At 41.7% G+C, this 23,043-nt stretch overlaps 3 protein-coding genes and 1 long non-coding RNA gene across 10 annotated transcripts in view; 1 reads left to right on the top strand and 3 right to left on the bottom strand.

Annotated features, from left to right (window-relative positions):
* The window catches only part of LOC117217399 (uncharacterized), a 68,979-nt gene extending 66,278 nt beyond the window's left edge, over window positions 1-2,701 (top strand). The window contains exons 4-5 of one of the 2 annotated variants that reach the window (XR_013036132.1): window positions 1,042-1,749; window positions 1,808-2,701. This is a non-coding gene — a long non-coding RNA (uncharacterized LOC117217399). The remainder of the gene's footprint in view (window positions 1-1,041; window positions 1,750-1,807) is intronic. The other variant, XR_013036131.1, reaches the window with a different exon arrangement.
* The window catches only part of dlp (glypican dally-like), a 159,373-nt gene extending 151,986 nt beyond the window's left edge, over window positions 1-7,387 (bottom strand). Inside the window, exon 1 of the mRNA XM_076528142.1 lies at window positions 6,889-7,387. Coding sequence (XP_076384257.1) covers window positions 6,889-7,048 — 160 coding nt within the window. The 5' untranslated portion in view covers window positions 7,049-7,387. The remainder of the gene's footprint in view (window positions 1-6,888) is intronic.
* A 581-nt stretch (window positions 7,388-7,968) lies between these two features.
* On the bottom strand, window positions 7,969-12,930 carry Oseg4 (intraflagellar transport protein Oseg4). The gene is made up of 2 exons (XM_033467909.2): window positions 12,384-12,930; window positions 7,969-12,305 (listed from the first exon to the last, which is right to left on the bottom strand). The coding sequence occupies exon 2, from the start codon at window positions 12,275-12,277 to the stop codon at window positions 8,726-8,728; it is 3,552 nt and encodes a 1,183-aa protein (XP_033323800.2). The 5' UTR covers window positions 12,278-12,305; window positions 12,384-12,930; the 3' UTR covers window positions 7,969-8,725.
* A 142-nt stretch (window positions 12,931-13,072) lies between these two features.
* Window positions 13,073-23,043, bottom strand: part of Rtnl1 (reticulon) — a 34,436-nt gene continuing 24,465 nt past the window's right edge. For 5 of the 6 annotated variants that reach the window (XM_033467912.2, XM_033467913.2, XM_033467914.2 and 2 more), the window contains 4 exons: window positions 19,872-20,079; window positions 19,561-19,769; window positions 18,309-18,414; window positions 13,073-17,019 (listed from right to left, as the gene is read on the bottom strand). In XM_033467912.2, coding sequence (XP_033323803.2) covers window positions 16,968-17,019; window positions 18,309-18,414; window positions 19,561-19,769; window positions 19,872-20,079 — 575 coding nt within the window. In that variant the 3' untranslated portion in view covers window positions 13,073-16,967. Of the gene's footprint in view, window positions 17,020-18,308; window positions 18,415-19,560; window positions 19,770-19,871; window positions 20,080-21,995; window positions 22,160-23,043 lie in introns of those variants that run through there. The other variant, XM_033467916.2, reaches the window with a different exon arrangement.

Below are 23,043 nucleotides of genomic sequence, written 5' to 3'. Positions count from 1 at the left end.
GTTCACTAAATACATATTGTGTTAATAATAAGTAATATATAATACATACGAACGTTATCCATTTCCTCGAAATGGAATAAATTAAATAGTAGAACAGTATAGAATAAAATAGAGAATAAAATAGAGAATAAAATAATAGAATAAAATAGAGAATAAAATACAGAATAAAATAATAGAATAAAATACAGAATAAAATAATAGAATAAAATAGAGAATAACATAATAGAATAAAATACAGAATAAAATAACAGGATAAAATACAGAATAAAATAACAGAATAAAATACAGAATAAAATAATAGAATAAAATAACAGAATAAAATGCAGAATAAACTAATAGAATAAAATAGAATAAAAAATTCCCCTAAACCAAAAAGGAATTTGATTCTCCTGTAATTACAATATCGAAATAAAAGTAAACTGAGACATGTAAGAAACAAAAATTTCCCCATTTTATTAGGAAAATGATTGACAACACTCCATCCACGGGGATGGTTTTTCATTTTTCTGTACGAGATCGTGGACAAATTTCTTTTATAATGGAGAATTCGATTAAAAAGGAAAAACAAGAGAAAAATAAAAAATTCTTTTAAATTAAAAATTAAAAACTTCATTTAATTTAGTCTTCGTTCTTTAACATTCTACAAAATATTTACGACGCGAATGCCACGTTGCTGGCCGTTGAAGGGTCCAAAACAAAGCGGTGCAATCAACGTAGCCTGTGAGAAAGGAATCCATAGTACAAAGGGCAAGAAGAAAAACCTTTTGCGGTTAACACAGTTTCTATAAAAATCTGTGCTTCTGTCGTAGATTATGCATCATGCGCCCATGTCAAGTTTCTCAGACGTTCTTTTTACTAATTTAGAAGAAAATTCACTAATTCAGAACGTTGCTCGAACAATGGCTGTTCCATTTGAGCTAGAAAACACCGCGCTTTTCTTCTTTAATTGTACATTGCTTTTTTACGTTACCAAAGCTTTCAAGCTTTCGGAGTAAACATATTTTTACAAAAGGTTCTTTAAGGTTATATTTTTTTTTCAAGCATTCAGTGAGCCACCAAGAAGAAGGAGGTCAACGCGACAAGCACAACCTCGGGAAAACCACACAAATCTGGAACTTTTTATTGGGTTGGCAACTAAGTAATTGCCGATTTCAGTTATAGATGTCTCTCACTCCCATTTTTATGATATCCATAAATGTTATATTATATAATATTATATTATTATTATATATTATATATAATAATATTAATATAATAATAATATATATAGAAATATATTATTATTATATATAATATATATAATATTATATTATTATTATTATTATTATTATTATGTTGTTTTTTATTATCCGTGAAAGTTAGCAACTGGACAAATTGAATGCAGTGGTCAAGCAAAAGCGACCAGAATTGGTCAATCGCAAAGGTGTCATTTTCCAGCAGGTCAATGCTAGGCCGCACACGTCTTTGTCCACTCGACAAAAATTGATGGATATTGGTTGGGAATCGATGTCACACCCACCATATAGCTCTGATCTCGCGCCATCGGATTACCACTTATTTCGATCCCTGGACAACTCCCTTCGTGGTAAAACTTTTAACGATGACGACGCTGTAAAATCTCACTTAACTCAGTTTTTGGTCGAAAACGATCAGACTTTCTACGAGCGTGGAATTTTAAAGTTGTCAGAGAGATGGCAAAAGGCCATCGAACAAAATGGAAAATACATTACAGATTAAACTTCGTTCCAAGTAAGAAAAAAATTTTGTATTTCATTGAACAAATTACTTAGTTGCCAACCCAATATAGTTTTTCTTCCATTAAATAGATTGCGTCGATTTCGATGAATTTTTATTGGCGCAGATTCATTCGATGGCGAACTTGTTTTCAAGAAAGTTCCGCAGAAAGTTCAGAGATTCGAAATGCCTCCGGCAAGAGGACGTTGCCTTCCAGCCCAGGATCACCGTTACTCCAAAGAAATATGTAAGTGCTTTTCCGTTTTCCGGACGAAGAAGCTCCCGAGCTCGGCGCGATTCGACGATAGAGAAATTATGCAGAGATTTCACGGCGCGCCGATCGCCGTGTAAAAGAATCCACCATCTCCGGGAGACTCTCGTTCGCGACTCTCCGCGCACGACGAAGTCGGGAAGACAATTTTTGTCGAGTCTACATTCTCCTTTTTTGGTCCGTTCGGTTAACGTACGCGTTTCCCGCGATCTCTCCGCCGCGTTCCGCCGACGCGACGGCTAAAATGCTCCCGACGTTCAGAAATGTAGGCTGCGCGACAGACAAGATTCGTGAATTGAAACGTCGTCGTCCGTGCGCGATATATAACCTCTTCCGAGCGTCTTCTTCCGAGCGAAATATTTATACGTTACAACGCGAGTCAACGCGCGAAATGAAAACGAAATTTTCCGACGATGAACAACATGGCGCCGTGACGTAGGAAGTCATGATATTTAATAATAATAAATATGAAAATAATAAAATTATGTAAATAAATGTAAATAATAAATATAAGTGACAAGTAAATATAAATAATAAATGTAAATGATAAATAAATATAAATAATAAATATAAAAATTAAACCGTTAACCGTTAAATTAATAAATAATATAATATAATAAATATAATATATATTATTAATTATAATTAATATATTTATATATGTATATAAATATATAATATAATAAATTAATTTAAAAAAACCGTCAAATCATCCTTTCCAAAACCAGTTATAATATATTATAACCAATTATTATATTATTAGAATGTAATTATTAATTGATATTATTATTAATTTATAATTTATTTAGATCATTATAATATAACCGATTATTATATTATTATTAGAATATATAATAATTTTACTTAATATTATTATTAATTTATAATTCATTTAGATTATTATAGTATAACCGATTATTATAATATTATTAGAATATAATTATTAATCAATATTATTATTAACTTATAATTAATTTAGATTATTATAATATAACCGATTATTAGAATATTATTAGAATATAATTAGTAATTAATTTTTTCCCCTTAATTTATAATTAATTTAAATTATTATAATATAACCGATTATTATATTAACAATTAATTAAGCAACAATTAACTATTGACTCGGATAAAAGAGTGATCTCTTTTAACGTCATCGTTTTAATACCCAAAAGTATTCGAGCTATTCGATCCATTTCCGAAAAATCTTATTATTAAATCTTAAATATTATTAAGTCTTATTCTTAAAAATTCTGAAAAATCGGCCGAATATTTTCAGCGAGTAACTGTAAAACAAACTCGCTGTTAGAAAAATCGGCTGCGACATTTCTCAAATACGGTTTGAAAAATCCGAACATCGTGGAAAAATTATTTTGCGCGTTAACTTTTAAAACCCAATCAGCTGTTACAATAACAATAACAACAACAATCAGCTGTTCGTTATCCGAAGATTCAAAGAACGACGACCCGTTCGATCTCAAGTGAACCTATATTAATAGATCGTCGGAAGAGATGAATCATTTCTTGAAGGAGATCTTTTCCATTCAACCTTCGCACCGCAACCTCTGCGCGCGCGCGCGCGCTCACGAGATCGTGAGTCGAAACTTTGAACTGTCGGCGTCACAAGATTTTCGTCCGGATTTTTTACGGGTCGTTTCCCGAGCGAAGACACGCATTTTAGATTAGGGCACGCATTACGGTTAGAGCCTTCCGACCGCTGGTTTTGGCCAGCCGCGCGCGGACCCTGTGGTTAAATAATTATTCTTCGGAAGGGGCGAAGAATGGCCGGGAAACCCTTTGTGAAAGCGTTCCAAGAGAAACGCGCGAGTAACGCGAGCGACGAAAGCTCGTGGGTGGGCTCCGAGGATTCTCGCGCCGAAACAAATTCCGTCGACTTCAATTTGTCGTCGACCGTGTCCGTCGGGAATGCATATCCGTCCGCGAAGCGAAATGGACCACTTTGAATCGGAAGTCGACGGAGAACCGACGCTCAGTTAGAACAGCCTCGTGAGTGTAATAATAAAATAGTATTAATTATATGGCTAATTATATTTACTAGGAAATAGTACAGTATAGCATAATAGTATAACAATAATATTATAATATAACATAATAGTATAACACTAATATTAATGTAATTATTAATGTTATAATATAGTATAATATAATAGTATAAGAATAATATTAATGCAATTATTAATATTATAATATATAATATATTATTATAACATTAATATTATAATATAATATATTAGTATAACAATAATATTATAATATAATATAATAGTATAACAATAATATTATAATATAATATAATAGTATAACAATAATATTATAATATAATATAATAGTATAACAATATATTATAACATAATATATTAGTATAACAATAATATTATAATATATTATAATAGTATATAATACTATATAATAGTATAATAATATATTATAACATAATATATTAGCATAACAATAATATTAATGTAATTATTATTATAATATAATATAGTAGTATAACAATAATATTATAATATAATATTAATATAATATAGTATAGTATATATAGTATAGTGCAGTGTAGTACAGTACAGTAACAGTGTACAGCACAAACACTGTAATTAGTAAAATAATAAAAAAAAAAAGATAACAAGAACCGAGCTATAAATTCTGTTCTTAAAAATGTCGCATGTCGCAGCCGTCGTTTCGCGGTCACGTTGTATAATCGACAATCAACGTGCTTCAATATCGCCGCAAGACGGTAACGAACGACGAGTTACCACGGGAAACGAATTTTTTTTTTTTCATCAGGTCTCGAAGATTTTCGAACAGCGCGAAAGTGTCGCAAGGTGTCCGAACAGACACGACAATATTACGACGATGCCGCCTTATCGATTCAGGGCGTATAAACACGGTGTCGAAATGAAATAGATTTCGTTGCATTAATCGATAACGACGCACGAACCACGTATATTATGTACATATCCTCGGTCCACGAATTCTGTTCCTGATAAACTAGCGGAGAAGCTTACGATTGTATCACTGCGATCCGATGCGTGTAACAACTTGCGACCGATATCCGACATCTACGAAACGTTTCTCGTTCGCGTGTCTGTTTGACACACGGAATATTCCATTTCGAAGAAAGTAAAGAAAACCGGAGATGCAACGCGAAGAACAATGGTTCTTGCGTACGTTCTCGGATCGATTTGTCCGATAAAAGCTCTCTGATGCTTGCAACGTCTCTTCCAGAGTTTATTATTATTAATATGATAATATAATATAGTAGTGTAACAATAATATTAATGTAATTATTAATATTATAATATAATATAGTAGTATAACAATAATATTAATGTAATTATTAATATTGTAATATAATATAGTAGTATAACAATAATATTAATGTAATTATTAATATTATAATATAATATAGTAGTATAATAATAATATTAATGTAATTTTTAAAATATTATAATATAATATACTAGTATAACAATAATATTAATGTAATTATTAATATTATAATATAATATAACACTATAACAATAATATTAATGTAATTATTAATATTATAGTATAATATAGTAGTATAACAATAATATTAATGTAATTATTAATATTATAATATAATATAGTAGTATAACAATAATATTAATGTAATTATTAATATTGTAATATAATATAGTAGTATAACAATAATATTAATGTAATTATTAATATTATAATATAATATAGTAGTATAATAATAATATTAATGTAATTTTTAAAATATTATAATATAATATACTAGTATAACAATAATATTAATGTAATTATTAATATTATAATATAATATAACACTATAACAATAATATCAATGTAATTATTAATATTATAACACAATATAATAGTATAACAATAATATTAATGTAATTCTTAATATTATAATATAATATAATAGTAGTATCTCCACTTCTCAAATTATCCATTTTAGTGGACAATCTGAGCGTCAGTTAGAGAGACATTACTGTATTTCGTAACACCAGTATCAATTTGGCTGAAAAATAAGAGATCTAAAATGCATCGTTTAAAAAACAAGTGCAACTGTTCCGGGACAGTGACGTATGAATATACTTCACGTGGTGTTCGACAAATAAATCGTCTAGCCAAGTACTGTATACTCTGCTTAGAACGGGTAAACGTGGTAAAAAAAAGGGAGAGTGTAAACGTGGTAAAAAAAAAAACACGGCGTTTGCGGGTTCGTTTTATCGCAGCGTGGGCAACCGGCAAGAGAAATCAAATGTTTACAGCGTGCTCGAAATTGTTTGTTTGTGAACCGTTGCACTATTCGTCGGTCGGCTGACCGCGTTGTTAGATTCCGAACGCGCGACAGCTTCCCACGGATGTTTCTTTCGGCCGTCTTTTCCCAGGCCGTGCCTAACCTAACCCCTAGCGCTAGGTCCATTTGAACGCGCGCGGTCCGTAAACGAATTCACCTGGACGCGTTCGAACGCGTTTCCCATTGGTCCGATTCGTCGATACGCGATCGCACGCTAAGAAGAAAGATGCTCCAATCATGGAGCATTCCCGTTGCGTTCCCATGAAATCGGTAATTAAGATCGTCGACGTAATTCATCGATGAATTTCAATTTCAATTACGTTAAATTAAAATAAAATTATTCAAGTTCCCCGCCGATCGGTTCGAGATCTCGATCTCTCCGCCTCCCCCCTCCCTCCCATCCTTGCCGTTAACCGTTTGGCTGCTGACGTATTTTTTCATAATAAGAATAGCGTATATAATAAGTAGCGTACATAATAAGAAAAGCGATAGCGCTCCTCAGCAGTCGAAAGGTTGACAATTCTTCGAACAGTTGCCGCGGCGAGAAGAATAAATAAATGCTTACATGAGATCGCCTCCTTGGGAATGTCGCTTTCCGGGAAACCCTGTGACTCGAAGTACGGCGTGACAGGTTCGCAGTTTAATCCGGCGTGCACCGTAACCGTGGCGACGCTAAGGAGCAGGATAACGCACAACATCGAGGACACGCCACTCGTCATCATCATTCCTGCGAGAATCACACGCGGCACAATCACCAACTTTCACGACGACGACGACAACGACGACCGATACGTGGTGGTGCGCGACCCTCGCGAGTCTAAACATTCGCGGCAAACCGAACGGCTTTTAGGATCGTCGCGAACGGCTCTGCGAGAGCTTCTCACGATCCGAAACGAACCGCGCCACGATGATGTGTCGTCGGTGAGATGTTTGGAGGCGGAGAGGGGGATGGTAGTGTTGGGCGATTTAAATCCGTGAAAGGGGGATGCAACGCGATGCGATATCAAGATACGTAGCGGTGCAACGCTCCCCTCACGACGACACGAGACGCACTGACCGACCCGTTGAGGCGACCGCATGCCGGCTACTCCGCGCATGCGCGCCGTCGCGGGTGCGCGCGCCTCCACACCGGTCTTGATTCGAAACGTGGCGCGACTCTCCGCGCGCTTCGTCTGCACACGCGACGCACCGATTAGGTGCGTTTCGTCGGGTTATAAACTATAATACAGGATCGAACAATGTAACGTTGACTTTCGTTTTCCGTGCACTTTTCTTTATACTTTGCGATATTCGCTCACGAATGCATAAAGATTCGCTGCTTCGTTTTATTTCTGTCGGTAAAGTCAGTCGCTGCAATAAATCCTTGATTTGAAATTGTTTCTTGATACAACGACGATTACTTTGTCGCCACTTCGACATGATTTCTTCGACGTTCTCGTGATTTTCAAGATTTCGAAACTGTGGTTAAACGAAGTTAAATTATTTTTACGCTTATGTTCGTTTCTTTTGCTCAAATAGGACGTTTCGAACGTGCTCGGTCATACTTTCATCGAAAGCACCGCGATTACTTGAATATTTATCATAACAAGTGAATTTTTATCGGCGTAAGTTGACAGGATATTAAAAGAAAAAAAAAACGAGCGAATCAGTTCAAAATATATTTATATGTATATATATATATATATATATCTTCGTGCAATAACCGTGTAAACAACTTTACAGAAATATATCCTGCCGTTGGGATGATATGATAATACTCGTATAAATGGACGGTATCGATATCGCTGTTACCGGCCGCGGGTAAAAGCGAGCGGAACAAAGAAGTATAGCGGATACAAGTTTCAACGAGATTGCGGACAACAATAAATGAATCTGCAAACGATTCTTAACGATGACTCAAATAGATGCCGATTACATATTGTTCCAACGAATATTCGTCGCGCGAGAAAAAAGAAACGCGCGCGCCTAAATCTCGCGACGTACTCTCGGTCCATAAAACAGCGTAACGGTATAAAAGATATTTAAGCGTGAACGATTATGAGATCCGATGGTCGGTTCGCTGTGCTCGCGAAACGATTCCAAATGGCCGGTATTGATATCGCTGTTACCGGCCGCGGGGCAAAGAAGTAGCGAGCATACAAGTTTCAACGAGATTGCGAACAACAATAAATGAATCTGCAAACGATTCATAACGATGACTCAAATAGACGCCGATTACATATTGTTCCAACGAACATTCGTCGCGCGAGTACAAAAAACGCGCGCCTAAATCTCGCGACGTACTCTCGGCCCATAAAACAGTGTAACGGTATAAAAGATATTCAAGCGTGAACGATTATGAGATCCGATGCTCGGTTCGCTGTGCTCGCGAAACGATTCCAAACGGCCAAGCCGGTCGTCATCTACATGTACGTGACGGTGCTGTGACACAAGGGGCAGGCATTAATATTAACGACGTCCCGCTCGGTGGCTACGTGATGCCTGCAAACGGTGCATATCCAAGCGTTGCTGAGGTCCATCAACGGTTTCCCGGACACGATACAGGCAGGAAATCTGGTCATGCAGTTCGGACAGGCGACGCACCAATCCGGCACGAGGCTCTCGCAGTTCGCGCACTCGGCCTTCGCGTTGCGCGCGTCCTTCGGGCTGTGCTTCGTAAAAATATCCACCGCCAAGTTCTCATACTCCTCCCTGGCCGGGTCCGGCACGGTCTCCAGCGACTCCAGCTTGACGAACGCCTTCGAGCAGACGGCGAAAGCGCGATTAACGGCGCTGGACAACGCCAGCAAACAATACACGTGCTCGGGTTCCAGGATGTCCTCGTAGTCGCGAAGACGGAGCGCCGTCTTCATGGCCGCGTCGAAGTTCGCCGAGTAGATCTGCCTGTGCGCCAACAGAAGGAAGTGATAGGCCTCCGCGCCACGCCAGGCGTTCTCTATCACGCGGGTGTCCTCGTTGTTCTCAGCGAGACCCATCACAACGTTGCTGCGGGTGCCCTTGACCGACGGCGCGCTGTTTATATGGTCCTCGATCAGCAACGCCGCAAGAACGTAGATCTTCTTCACGCGCAGCGGGCTGGTCCTGCACTTGGCCTGTTCCTCGGCCAGCTGAAGCAGCAACTTCGCCGCCTCCAGATTGTAGTTCGCTTTCTTGTACAGCTCTATCGCTTGCAGCCTCTTGCCATTGGACAGAAGGTGGACGGCGTACTTGTTCAGCAGCTCGCCGATCTGCGCCATTTTGTAGGTCTTCGCCAGCTCGACCGCCTGGTCCCAGTGGTTCAGCCGGACGCACGTGTCCACGGCCAGCTTCACGTCCCCGTATTTGATGTAAGCGGCGACGGCCTGCGAGCACATGCCCACAGACGCCAGCAGCCTGGCCACCGTCTTCAGCAAAGGACTCTTGTCCGGTAATTGTTGCACCGTTCCAGCGAGCTGATTGAAATCCTCCAGCTTGTAGTAGCATTCGACCAACTTCTCCAGGTTCCTACTCTTTTCATAGTACTCCCTAGCTCCCTCCCAGTTCTGTCTCTCGGCGTAGTACTCGCCGATCTTGTTGTAAGCGTGCTCCATCTGCTTGTCGGAGCCGCCGATGCCCATCTTCATCAGCTGCACCACGCGGAAGTAGTCGCCCAGCTTCTGCCGCAAGGTAATCGCCAGGTCCCGCCTGTCCATGTCCAAATACAGCTTCTCCGCCTCGTCGTAGTTGCCCAGATAAGCCGCCACCTCCGCCCTCTTCAGCTGGTCGTTGTGCACGTTCTGCAAACGTTTGATGAACTGTATACCCAAGTAATCCGAGCAACGTACCATCGCGTTCTCCGCCGTCTCCAGGTCCAACTTTTGCAGCGCCGACTCCGCCAGCAGACGCCACAACCGTGGATGCGGATTGTCCTGGATAAAGTTGTTCGCCTCTTTCGAGCCGACCTTGATCAGCAGCTCCCTCGTGTCCCTCAAGGACTTCACCTCGAGGTCCACTATCAACTCGTTCCTCGCGTCGTCCGGCTTCTGCATCAGGTCGTCCAACAGGACGCAGCGGATCTCCAGGTCTTTGAACGAGCAGATGTAACCGGAACAGGAGATCGGCTCTTCAGGGTCGAATTCTCTCAACACGTACATCCTGGTCTTCTCCATGATCGCCAGCAGAACCGGGTTGTCCTCCGCCCAGCACATCGCCCACACGTCTTTCCTCTCGAACTTCTTGATGTCGTCCGCCGACTCGCCGTCTTTCGGCGGCTTTCTGCTGTCCGTCTCCAGGTCCAGCATCGTCAGCACGCCGCACGTGTCCATGATAGAGGCGCGGGACGAGTCGCAGTTGATCGCGATTTTGTACAGCTTCGTGGTCGTGTTGTATCGGTTGGTAAGGGTCACCTGCGGCAAGGAGTAACGTTGAATCATGCCCGATTCTCTGCCGATCAATAGAACGGTCTCGGACGCGGACAAACAGCAGATCGGGTCCATGGTCGGCTTCGTATTGATCGGCGTCTCGAACGATCTGTCCTTGTCCAGATCTTGGATCACTTCCGTCACACCAGTCGGCGTCTCGTCCACGTGGTAGATCTTTTCTCGTTTCGGCTTGCTCGCGTGCAACGACCCGTTCCGGGGAGTACGATAATTCCACACGAGAAAGTTGTTCTTCGACGCGGTGATCACCAGGCTGTTCGTCATGCTCACCCACAACGGCTCCAGATTGACGAACTTCGCGTCCACCGGGGTTGCTATGGAGTTGCAGACCAGAAGAGCGAACTGCTCTGTACCTTGTGCCGGATCGTTCATTACTGCTAGCACGCAGTGCTCCCCGTGCGAGTCTATCGAGATCAACGATCTCGCGTGTTTCATGTAGCACGTGTTGTTCACCGTGTTCCAGAACATAATGGAGATCCCGTCCTTGCCGATCTTCTCGTTCGTGTACACGACCGTTTTACTGAAATAAGTCCATTTGTAGTCTAGCCGAATGTTGGCGAAGTATATGTGCGAATCGATGGACAAGGCTACTCTGAGCGAGCCACCTTCCCAGGCGCAGCTGGTCACTTCTCTACCGGGTACCTTTAAAGTCCTCATATGTTTACCAAATGGTGTATAAAATTGAATCACGTTCGTATCCTTTGTCTCCCCGTTCCCCAGCAACGGCATCATACCTGTCACCGCCAACAAAGAGCCGTGGCTGTTCCAACAACACCATGCAGCTGTCACACCGGTTTCGAGGAGAATCGGATTGTCGTCGTTCGTGTGTCGCATCAGCTGTATCTTGCCGTTTTTGTAGCAAATGGCCAGTGTTGGACAGTCCAGGGCCACGTAACCATTCCTGCCATCGTACCAGTGCAACGCCACGATCGTTTGGATCTGACCAGCGTTCATCGATATCGTATTCAACTTTGTTAAAAATACACCCTGGTCATCGTACAGATGAATCTCACCGGTCTTCAAGCCGAACAGTAACAGCTTTCCGTCCGGTGACCATTGAACGGCAGCAAGAGACACGCCTTTCAGTTCCTTTCCCCAAATTCTATTGCCGTCCACAGAACCAACGATGACAGTTCCATCTTCGTAAACTATGCATATCTTTAGACCGTCCGAACTCCACGACATTCCTTTCACTATGGACTTGTTGCCGTTGTTTGTCATCTCGTCGTACCAGGAACCTTTGTACAGCATCCAAACGATTATTAATCCAGTGTCGTCGCTGGATGTCAGCTTCTGATGCTGTTCGTTCCAGGTGACGACTTGCACGTGACCGTTGTGCCCTTCCAATGTTTGATTCATGCTCAGATTACTAGCAGTCGCTACATTGCGGGCCTTTCCTCCACCGGTCGACCCGCTAGGATTCGAGTCGACTCGAAGTACTTTCAGCAAACCGTCTTCTCCGCCGACTGCTATGTAACCTTCCTTCTGATTCCATGCTATACAGTTGAGCCGGAAGTTGTTCGGTATCGCAATCTTTTTACTCAGATAGACAAACATTTTGATCGCATGGATTGGAAGGAAGTTTCTGGAATGGAAAACGTGAAAAATTACTCTAACACACTTCACCGCTGTACTGTCAAAATATTTTTTTTATGCTACTTACATTGAGCCAGTACTTGACAATTGATAAACATGTTTATTGTTGTGATTGGCAGATGTATTCTGTGTCAGGAGCGTGTAGCGCGTTCAAATCTATTTAAATACTTTGAACGCATAACAATCTCCCATCAAAAACTCAATTTAAGAAGTCAAAGAAAGATGTAAACAACAGGATTTAATTGGGTGCATACATTGAATTGGTGTACATATGTCAATTGCAATCCCGTTCACAATGCGTACGAAAAGTCGTGTCGTTGTTTCTATTTGTTTCAAATGAATACTATATTTTTTTAACCTTGCTACAATTAGAATAATTTATTAAAAAATTGCCCGCTGTAAATTGAGTTACATTGTAAAGCAATCTGTCTCCAGATTAGCTGGCGGTATTTGGCATTCGTAAGGTTGATTTAGGTTAAGTTAGGTTACTCGACTAAATGCGAAATTCCGAGAATCAATTTGCATCGCGCATGCCTATGGAAGTAGAATTCTATGAATATAGTTGCAGAATGAACGATCTATGAGCATGAGTATGTGCTCTATTTCGTACGTATTGTTACCGATGCGTCAGTTCGCATGCGCAAAAGATCAAAATCCATTCAACATCGCTGCCGCATGGGCAGACATGGGCAGTAAATTTTTGTTGTTTCAGGACGAGTGACGGGAGGACTGATCCACAATGAAAGGAGACCTCGGTTCAGTGTATTATTTAATATAATTTACTTATAAATAAATCGTGCGGATGCAGATGCAATAATGAAAACGTCAATAAGCGATACGCGTATTACAATTCGCATTCTGAAAAAGATTCTCTCTCTCTCTCTCTCTTCGTTACTTTGTATCCACCTTTTCTCGCATTCTCTTCCGTTCATAGTCGTCTTTTTCAGGGAGACCACAATCTCAAGTGAAGAACGACGATGGTACCCAGCCAAATTTCCAAAGAGATTCCATCGAATCGTTTTGATGAACAGTGGAGTTACATATTGTGTTTTAGAGTAATCCGGCGGCGTGTCCCGAGTACCGCGCCACAATGTTTTAAAGCGAGGTAGAGAGGGCGGGAAATATTTTTTGAAATTCCAGCAGGAGCCCTGTGCTTCCTCGCCGCTCTGAACAACAAGAGGCTTGCGTAGAACAATAATAACTCTCTCTCTCTCTCTCTCTCTCGGATTGCACTAGACCATCAAATAGAGTCGATAGTGTATATAGCACGATCTTAAAAAATCTGACGAAATTCCAGTACCAGCATCGATTTACTCGAAACGACGTTATATCGACGTAATAAAAACTCGCGATTCAGCCAACAACTTTCCGTCGTATCGTTTAACCATATAGTGACATTTAGTTATGTGATAGCGATAATTGACGGCGCTGTTCTTTTTTTATTCACATGCTCGCGCGTACACACACGCACGCACACGCACACAGACATGTTCGCAGAATCATTCTCTCCGTAACATATATATGTATGTCGATGATCAATGATCGAGGGGAATCGTTTGATATGCGAACCCACCAGCCAACTTGATAGTAGTTATGATTTTTTTTTTTAAACATGTTCGTCGTCTGCTCGTTGTTATTGTTGCATTGATCCCGCAAGGAGAAGCTGATGAATCGATTACACGAGAAGAGTAATTATTATCGAATAGGTTAAAAAGAATGATCAAGCAAGAAGACCAGACGTGGATTACAGCCGTGTGTCACCTTTTTTATTACAAGAGAGAAACGATCCACGCTTCGAAACGATCGGATCGAAAACATTCGCCTGTCGGTAAAAAGCTAAGCGATCCCATGTAAATTCAATCGATCGAACGTTCATCAGTCGGTAAGAAACTAACTACGATACGCGTTGATAAAACAGAGATACGTGTAGATAGTAAAATGTCGATTACGTCGGCGTCGAATTCGCGAGCATAATTTTTCTTGATCTCCTTTCTTGGACGTACGAAACATGACAATGCTATAAAGTCGAATAAATCGATATATTAACAATTAACAACGTAACATAATAGAAACCGCTTTAATTTCTCATAGAATGAAACATATAAAATTCAATGCAAACGACGTACTTGTTAACCAATCGTGAAACTTTCATTATAATCTGATCAAACAGGTAAATCATCGGGAAAAACTTCATAGAAATCATGTATCTTAAATATGTCGACGGTAAATTGAAATTTCATTAAATGTTATCTATCTATATATATGTATATGTATATATAGGTAGTTATAGCTTCAGTTAAAAAAATAATATTTAAGATAAATGTGCAATATTCACGACGACATGAATAATGGATAACAAACGTTTCTGTTCCATTCCTTTTTTTTTGTCGATTGATTATTTCTCCTACTCTTTTGTTGTTAAACACACACGCGCGCACACGCCTACGCAAGCGCTCCAACACAACGTACACAACACTGTTTCTAACGAAAGAAAAAATAATGTCTAATTAACGTTCGTTTCTTATTATCTTAAAGTCACTCACCGGTGTTTTTGTTGATCGGTTCTACCAATTGCAAGTATATACCCGGTGATCAACGAAAAGGTTAACTTGGCTTGGTTCGACAGTTGACAAAAAACCATATACAAATCTATATTACTGTTCTTTAATAATTCATTACGATTTCGGATGGTGAGAATTGTTTACAATCTACGATCGAAAATAATTTCGTAACACCGTGTGAACTGTGAAAATTGATTGCTATTCGGAAACGATGTTGGAAAGATGACACGGAAATAAATCGATTGAAACACCGTGAGGACGTTCATCATCTACATATGTATAGCCTGGCGAATAATTAATTGTTCATTGTATACGGGCCGATACTGTGCGCCCATAAAACATGTAAAGTGTTTTGCACATTCATTCTATCAACAATAGAAGCATTTTAAAAGCCTACGGTTTATTTAAGAAAATTCTAGTCTCCATTTAAATGGCTGCTCGCGGTACAAACAAATAAAAAAGTACGCGATCCGCATACATTGAGGAGTGTTAATTGAGCGTGCGTCACTATCGATGTACAAGATACAGGAAACTGTTGGAATCAACTGCCTCGAGCGTGTAAACATGATCGAACCGATACACCAGGAGGGACGCGTGAACAAATTCGAAACACTGGATCTCGTTCAAAGAATCATTTTAACACGTTCACGTCGGCGTGGTTACCGTCGTTGATTACAAACACGGTTCGCAACAAAACAAAAAAAGAAAAAACGGTGCTGGCGCGAACGTGTTAAACCAGTTTCCTGCGATAAAATTCTCTCCTACAAAAAAAAAACAAATTCATCGAAGAAAACAAAAATATCGACCGTTTCGACGGCGACAAACAAATGTTACATACCTCACGCATAGGCGTAAACGCGCCACGTTCGAACGTCTTTCTAGCACGAAAAGCGTCTCTAAATCCGACGAAGCGAGTCGGTTTGCTTTTAAATTCATCGTTACATCGTTATCGTAAAACGTTCCGATAATATATATATATATATTGATTCGAAGTCTCCGTCGGACTCAAAAAGAGAAAACAAAAACAAAATAGGAAAGCACCTATCGTATCGTCATCTTTCCAACGGGAGAAAAGAAACTGTTCACGCGAATTCTAGCGGAACGCCTCGGTTAAATTGTAAAGCGAACAACTGCACAGTGTTTAATGGAGTCGCATATCAATCTAGATGTCAAGAAAAGAAAAAGGAAAAAAAAGAAGAGAGGGAAATCAGTACGAGTCAGCGTGGGAGAATGGGGTGGGGGGGAAAATAAAATCGAAAAGAGACAGGAATACAAGGAAGGAAGGAAGGAAGGAAGGAGAAAAAGAACATGTGACAGGATAAAAACTCCTATAGGTCATAGACGCGTACGCAGCCACGCACGCACGCACGCACAGGCAGACAGGCAGACAGACGCACACGCGCACACATTGCACCGTTCATTATGATTCGTAGAGAATTGTGGTATAGAGTACAAAGAACTCTATTCGCTTCGCTCGTGTCGCAACGAATTAACATAATCGCTAAACTTGTTACTTCTTTCTGTTTCTTTTGTATTTTTTTTTGTTTTGTTTTTATTATTTCCATCAACAGGGACACCGTGCAAATCCGGAAAAGGAAAGCTCGCGTTTACGAGACATCGTCGGACAATGAAATCCAGCTGCCGCTGTGTTTTAATCGTTAAGAAAAGACCGCCGCATATATGTCATATGTCAATCCTCTTCCTCTACGGTAACGATAATCTCATCTCCTTTCCTGTTGTATTTCCGCTCTAAACAGGCTTGTAATCTTTGCGCTTTAACTTGTATCAGTTATAACTTACTCTTCGTCTCTCTTGTCTTCTCTTTTCTTCTCTCTCTCTCTCTCTCTCTCTCTCTCTCTCCATCTATCTATATATCTCTCTCTCTTTGTGTGTCCCTCTCCTTCGATGTGTCCACGATTTCTCGAGTTTATCGTAGTCTTTTTCTAGTCGTCCATTTACGCGGCCTTTGCGGATTTTGTTTTTCTGTATTCTCTGACTCTCTTGGCTACTTCTACATGTGGATTCTTCAGTTGCCCGACAAATTCGCTGAAATTGTTTGCCCCCGCGTGGTGGTACATACGTTCTCCTATTTACTCTTCCTTCACTGGCTCTTTCTTACCAAGCGGTATCGCGGCTCTCACCCTGTAACAACAATAGAAACGGATATATTTATATGTACATATGTACAATCGATCGATCGTTCACATCGTCCCTCCCTCTCTACTATAGCATTCCCCCGGACAATTCCGCCGGTTGCTACTCTTTACGCTAGAACCGTGAACGTCGTTCGAACTGCTTAACTTTTCAAACGTAACAGACAAAAGCGTGCGGTCGATTCCGACTTGTCGGCTCCAGACCGGTCCCGTGAATTAATATAGACAAATTTTACGGGTGAAAAGCGAACCTTTTTCACGTTTAACCCTTTGCACTCGAAGCTATTTTAACACTATGCAAAAACTATCTGTTGTATGCCGGTGGTACCACTTTGGTGCCATTTAAAAAAACTGAAACAGCACTTGGACTATATTTCTTGGGTGTTAAAAGGCAGCTAACTAACTATAGCATTGTGCTTATTCAACTAAGAATTGAGTACGAAAATTCTTGAATGACATATCCTAATTTTAGGAATTTATATTACCGCCATCTTCGAAATTTTCTTTAAAATCCACAATTTCCAAGCTATTATGCCGGCGTCAAACGAAAGAACTATATCTAAGATCCGCGGACGGTACAGTGTTAACTGTAAATCTAAAATAATTTTTCTGACTTATAGTATCTTCATTTTACACGACAAAGCGCATTTCACGCGTATGAAATTGAGTCCTGCGACTCGTACAACAGTTAGACTTTTCATAATCTTTTATATCTGAGCTTTGACAAAGTAGAAATAATCATGGAACGTGGTGTAACAATTTCAGTGGTGCCTCAGAGTCACCGCTCGAGTGCAAAGGGTTGATAACCGTACAATTCAATAAAATCTTGTCAATAATTACAAAGAAAAGAAATGAGAGTATTTGAACCAGACAAATGGAAGATAATCTCTCGACAGTCTTGGAAAAAATAACATTCTTTAGGCATTTAAATTCCCACGCACAGGGGTGTCTTTAATTCTACGGATCCACGAACGCTCGACGGCGCAACGTCTCGCGAGAGAAGCAACCGCCATCATCCGTCAGCCCCTCTGGACGTAGATACAGCAGCAATTTGAGACATCGGTGTATTTTAATAGAACCTGTACCACCGACGAGCATCCATAACTGCCGCGATAATTGACTGGTGTATCGCGCCGAGCAAGGGGAGCCCCGCCACGTTCTGCACACGATGCCCTCTCACTCGGCGAGCTTTGCATTCGTGGCATCTGTGTAAGTGCAATCCGGCCGTACACGGAAAGTCTGCCGAGCAAGCCGGAACCGCCGAAAATTTCTGCTTACCGTGCGGTGAGTTCGTTGATGTTGCCGTAGACCAAGGCCAAATTCTGATCGATTTGCGCCTTGTTCGTCTCGTACACCTTCGGTAGTGTGAAGAGGCTAACCACTTCTGAAACAGCAAACGTCGACAAAATTCTCTTTAGTCCTCCGTGATGCACGCACACACGCGCGCGCGCGCGCGCGCGTTTCATTTAATTAGAGCGGAAGGAATATCGAACCATATTTAGAACTCGGTTGCCCAACGAGAACAACGACCTCGTTAGTCGTTCCGACGCGGGTAAACTCGCAAATTTAGGTCCTCTGTGCCCAAATTGTCTGTGTCCTATTAATATCGCCGTGGACTTGCACACATACACACAGGGTGATCCAATAAATTTGTCCGCTTCGAATATGTCCGTTGTTTCAAATAGCAGACAGAGATTTCGAATTCAGATTCTACGTAGACCACGTGCAAAACGTTCAAGCATTTATGCTCGGTGGGCGATAACGCGCAGCGTATTAATTACAAGGAAACTTTTAATTCGCTAATGCACGTTCACGGACCTCGGGCGGAACGGTGGCGCGCCCGTAATAAGGTCTGAGACGCGGCAGGTGAGTCACCTAATTCTACCAACCTCGAATAATGCATGAACGTATCGCGCGAACGCTTGTTACGTGACAAAGCGTTTCTCGAACGAAAGATTGCGCGCGGCGCCGAGCAAAGTTTATAACATATTAACCAGTTAGTTCTTTTAACTTTGCAATCGACGCGGGTAATTCTTCTTGGAAACATTTCTTGGCGTAACAAACGGTCGGTTTAGTATACAGGGTGTCCCAAAAGTGTCTCGCAATCCGAAAGTGGCGGGTTCCACGGGTCGTTCGAAGCAACTTTTTCCGTTACAAACATTTTCTCCGAGGCACCGTTAACGAGTTATCAACGAGAAACGGTGACCAATGAGAGGCGAGCTCGGCTGGCGCGAGGCGACCGAGCCAATGAGCGGAACTGGTGCTTCGCGCGCTGGTTGGCTGGGCCGCCTCGCGTCAGCCGTACTCGATTCTTATTGGCGCACTGTTTTTCGTTGATAACTCGTTAACGGTGCCTCGGAGAACATTTTTGTAAAGGAACAAGTTGCTTCAAACGATCCGAGAAATCCGCCATTTCCGGATTGCGAGACATTTTTGGTACATCCTGTATACATAATTGCAAGCGTGGTAGAGTCAGACGTCCCGGCCTCCGCGACGATAAGTGGTTCGAATCCGGATCGGTTGGCCTTACCGAGGATTAGCAGAGTCAACCCGTTGAACCAAGAGCCCACGTAGGTGAGGCACCAAAGGATGACGCCGAATTTCAGCGAGTCGACGAAATCCTCAACGAGGAAGAGCCTGCGGAGTTCGTTGACCGCCGCGTTTGCATGCGCGACGGCCACATCCGCGACTTCGTGCACCTTTTCCGCTGGTACCGTTAAGTCCATCTCCAAAATGTCCCTGAAATTCGTAGAGAAACCGCCGTTATATTCACCGTTCGAACCGGTGTCTAGGCACATGAGTGACTAGTTATCGTTCGAAGGCGAACGAAATTATGCTTACTTGAACGGATGTCCATCGGATGTCTTCTGGATAGCTTGAAAGACTGTCTTGTAGATCCTGAACAGAACGTTCCCGGTGAGGACGAAGAAAGAGATGTAAGCGAGGACGCTGATCAGACTGAAGAAGACCAGCGAGAGGAGCACGCAGAGTATGGCCCCGAAGACGGGGCCCGTTTTCTTTGGGTCGCGCCAATAGATTAGGTCCGCGACTAAAAAAACAGAAAGAACATCGCGTTGTTTCAAACATCCGTCAACGTTAATCCGTCGATAGATCTCCGGGTTAGGTCCCAATTACAGTAATTGTCTCTCTAATTGACGCTCAGATTGCGCACAAAAATGGACAATTTGGGAAGAGGAGACACGATTATTCGAGCCTTGTGGTTTATTTTTATAGTTATAAATTGTTCGCAATTATAAAAATCGTGCCGCAAGGGGCTCGAATAATCGCATCTCTTTTTCCCAAATTGTCCATTTTAGTGAACAATCTGAGCGTCAGTAAGCGAGACATTTTGTCATAAAGCGTTACAATAATGTCTCTCTAATTGACGCCCAAATTTCGCACAAAAATGGACAATTTGGGAGGAGGAGATACGATTATTCGAGCCTCGCGATTTATTTTTATAGTTATAAATTGTCCACGATTGTAAAAATGAGCCGCAAGGGACTCGAATAATCGCATCTCTTTTTCCCAAATTGTCCATTTTAGTGGACAATCTGAGCGTCAGTAAGGGAGACATTACTGTATACGAGAGACATTTAGGTACGAACGGAAAAGAATAAAAGAAAGTTTGGATCAGAATACAATATGGAGGAAATATCGCGGACATTAAAAGCAGGATTAAATGTGTCTATTAAGCAAGCTTGTTGTCCACGCTGTAGAGCCTCGTCCACCGACAAACTCTTCGATTTTGCTTACACTCGTTCGACGCGAGCTACCGAGTCGAAAATACATCGCTATTTTTTTTAGTGCTGAAACTAGCGAAAAATATCGTTGGTTTCGACGCTTCGAATTTTAAACGTTCGTCGTTTCGTCGCCGCGCCAAAAATGATACGTTTAACCAGTTAAGTACGTTCGACGTCTATATCCGTCATGGAGATGTTTGTGTCATGACGATTATATTCGTCATTCGTAAAATTTTGTTACAATTTGATATTTAAATTATATATTCCCAAAAATGTCTAGCAATCCGGAAATGGCGCGTTCCTCGGATCATTTGAAGCAACTTCTTCCTTTACAAAAATGTTCTCCGAGGCATCGTTAGCGAGTTATCAACGAAAAACAGTGCGCCAATAAGAATCGAGTACGGCTGACGCGAGGCGGCCCAGCCAACCAGCGCGCGAAGCACCAGTTCCGCTCATTGGCTCGGTCGCCTCGCGCCAGCCGAGCTCGCCTCTCATTGGTCACCGTTTCTCGTTGATAACTCGTTAACGGTGCCTCGGTGAAAATATTTGTAAAGGAAAAAGTTGCTTCGAACGACCCGAGGAACCCGCCACTTTCGGATTGCGAGACAATCTTGGGACACCCTGTACATACATTTTCCTCGCCGAATCGCACGATACATTCGAACGCGTTCTTATCGTTTTCTGCGTCGCCGTAGGCTATAACCGTCTGCATATAGAGCACCGCCGGACCCTGTGATCCATTTTTCACGAGAAGAGACCCGAGATGGTAGATACAATAGCCGTCGAGCTCGCGCCATCAAGTATTCGAGTGTCCTCGGACGTTGGCGGGGTACAGTAGTCGGTTACAACGGCGTTCGTTAGCTCTCTTCACGCGGAACGCGGAGACTATAGCTTCCGAGCAAGTCCGCGGAGAGTTCGCCGGTCCGGTAAGCGAACCGCGACCCCCTCGGCTCTTCCGTAAATCATTTCGGACGAGTTCGCGTGCGCGCGCATCGGTCGAGCTCTCTTCACGCGGCCAGCATTTCCTGGCGAATTTCCCGTTTCGACGAACAGCCACGGGCTAGAAAATCTTCGAACGAAACGCGCGCGTGCCCCACTGCCTCGGATTCAAACGTTGAACGCGTGCACGTCGGTCGCGCCATATGTTCGTTGCGAACGGTTATCATCGATCGCGATCAATTCTCTCTCGGCTGCTATCACGGGAAACCGATCGCGAACTCACCGGTGAAATTCTTGCTCCCTGGAAGCTCGTCCGCGGAGGCTTTCGATTTGTTTCGTCGCGACATACTCGTGGCGAGATACAGAGAGAGAGAGAAAACTTTCAGGCCCGGGGAGGTTATGTTCCGGAGGTTAAGAGTTCCAGTTGACACTGCCGTCTGTCTCTAGTTCCGCTCGCACATGGAACTAGCCTCCTAGCCTCGAACATTACGAGACGGCAGCCGGCTCGCTCTACGTGTACCTACGTGTACGGAACAACCAGGCCAAGTGGGAGAACGTGCGAGGGGCGGGGCGCCGGCGAGGGGGCTAACTGGAATTGGAAAAGGAAAGGAAAGAGAGAACGGGGGGAAGGGAGAGCCGGCGGAATGATCGAAAAGAAGAAAGACCGAGACCCCGTCGGTGAAAGAAGAACGACGGACTCTTGGTATCTCTCTCACCGACCGCTAAATCTACCGAGTCCTAAAACTATTTACAGTAATATCTCTAATTGACGCTCGGATTGTCCACAAAAGTGGACAATTTGGGAAGCGGAGATACGATCGTTCGAGCCTTGCGGCTCGTTTTTATAATTGTGGACGATTTATCACTATAAAAATAAACCGCAAGGCTCGAATAAAATCGTTCATAAAGCGATGTTTGTTACTTTATGTTACTGTACAGTAATGTCTCTCTAATTGACGCTCGGATTGTCCACAAAAGTGGACAATTTGGGAAGCGGAGATACGATTGTTCGAGCCTTGTGGCTTATTTATGTAATATAATAATTATTTATATAATATATATAATATAATATAATATAATATATATAATATAATATAATATAATATAATATAACATAATATAATATGTATCTCCCCTCCCCAAATTGTCCATTTTTGTGGACAATCCAAGCGTCAATTAGGGAGACATTACTGTAACGCTTTATGAACACTTTGACTGCCGGCCAGCTCAGAGATTTCATAAGATTCAAGCATTTTAATTAAAGTTGAATTAAAATTGACAAGTTGTACGGCATTCGTTACTTTTTCAACGGCATCCATACTTTTTGCGGA

This window comes from Megalopta genalis, unplaced genomic scaffold (assembly GCF_051020955.1).
Source record: "Megalopta genalis isolate 19385.01 unplaced genomic scaffold, iyMegGena1_principal scaffold0100, whole genome shotgun sequence".
In the NCBI taxonomy this organism is placed as follows: domain Eukaryota; kingdom Metazoa; phylum Arthropoda; class Insecta; order Hymenoptera; family Halictidae; genus Megalopta; species Megalopta genalis.
This window is presented reverse-complemented; position numbering and strand designations above follow the sequence as displayed.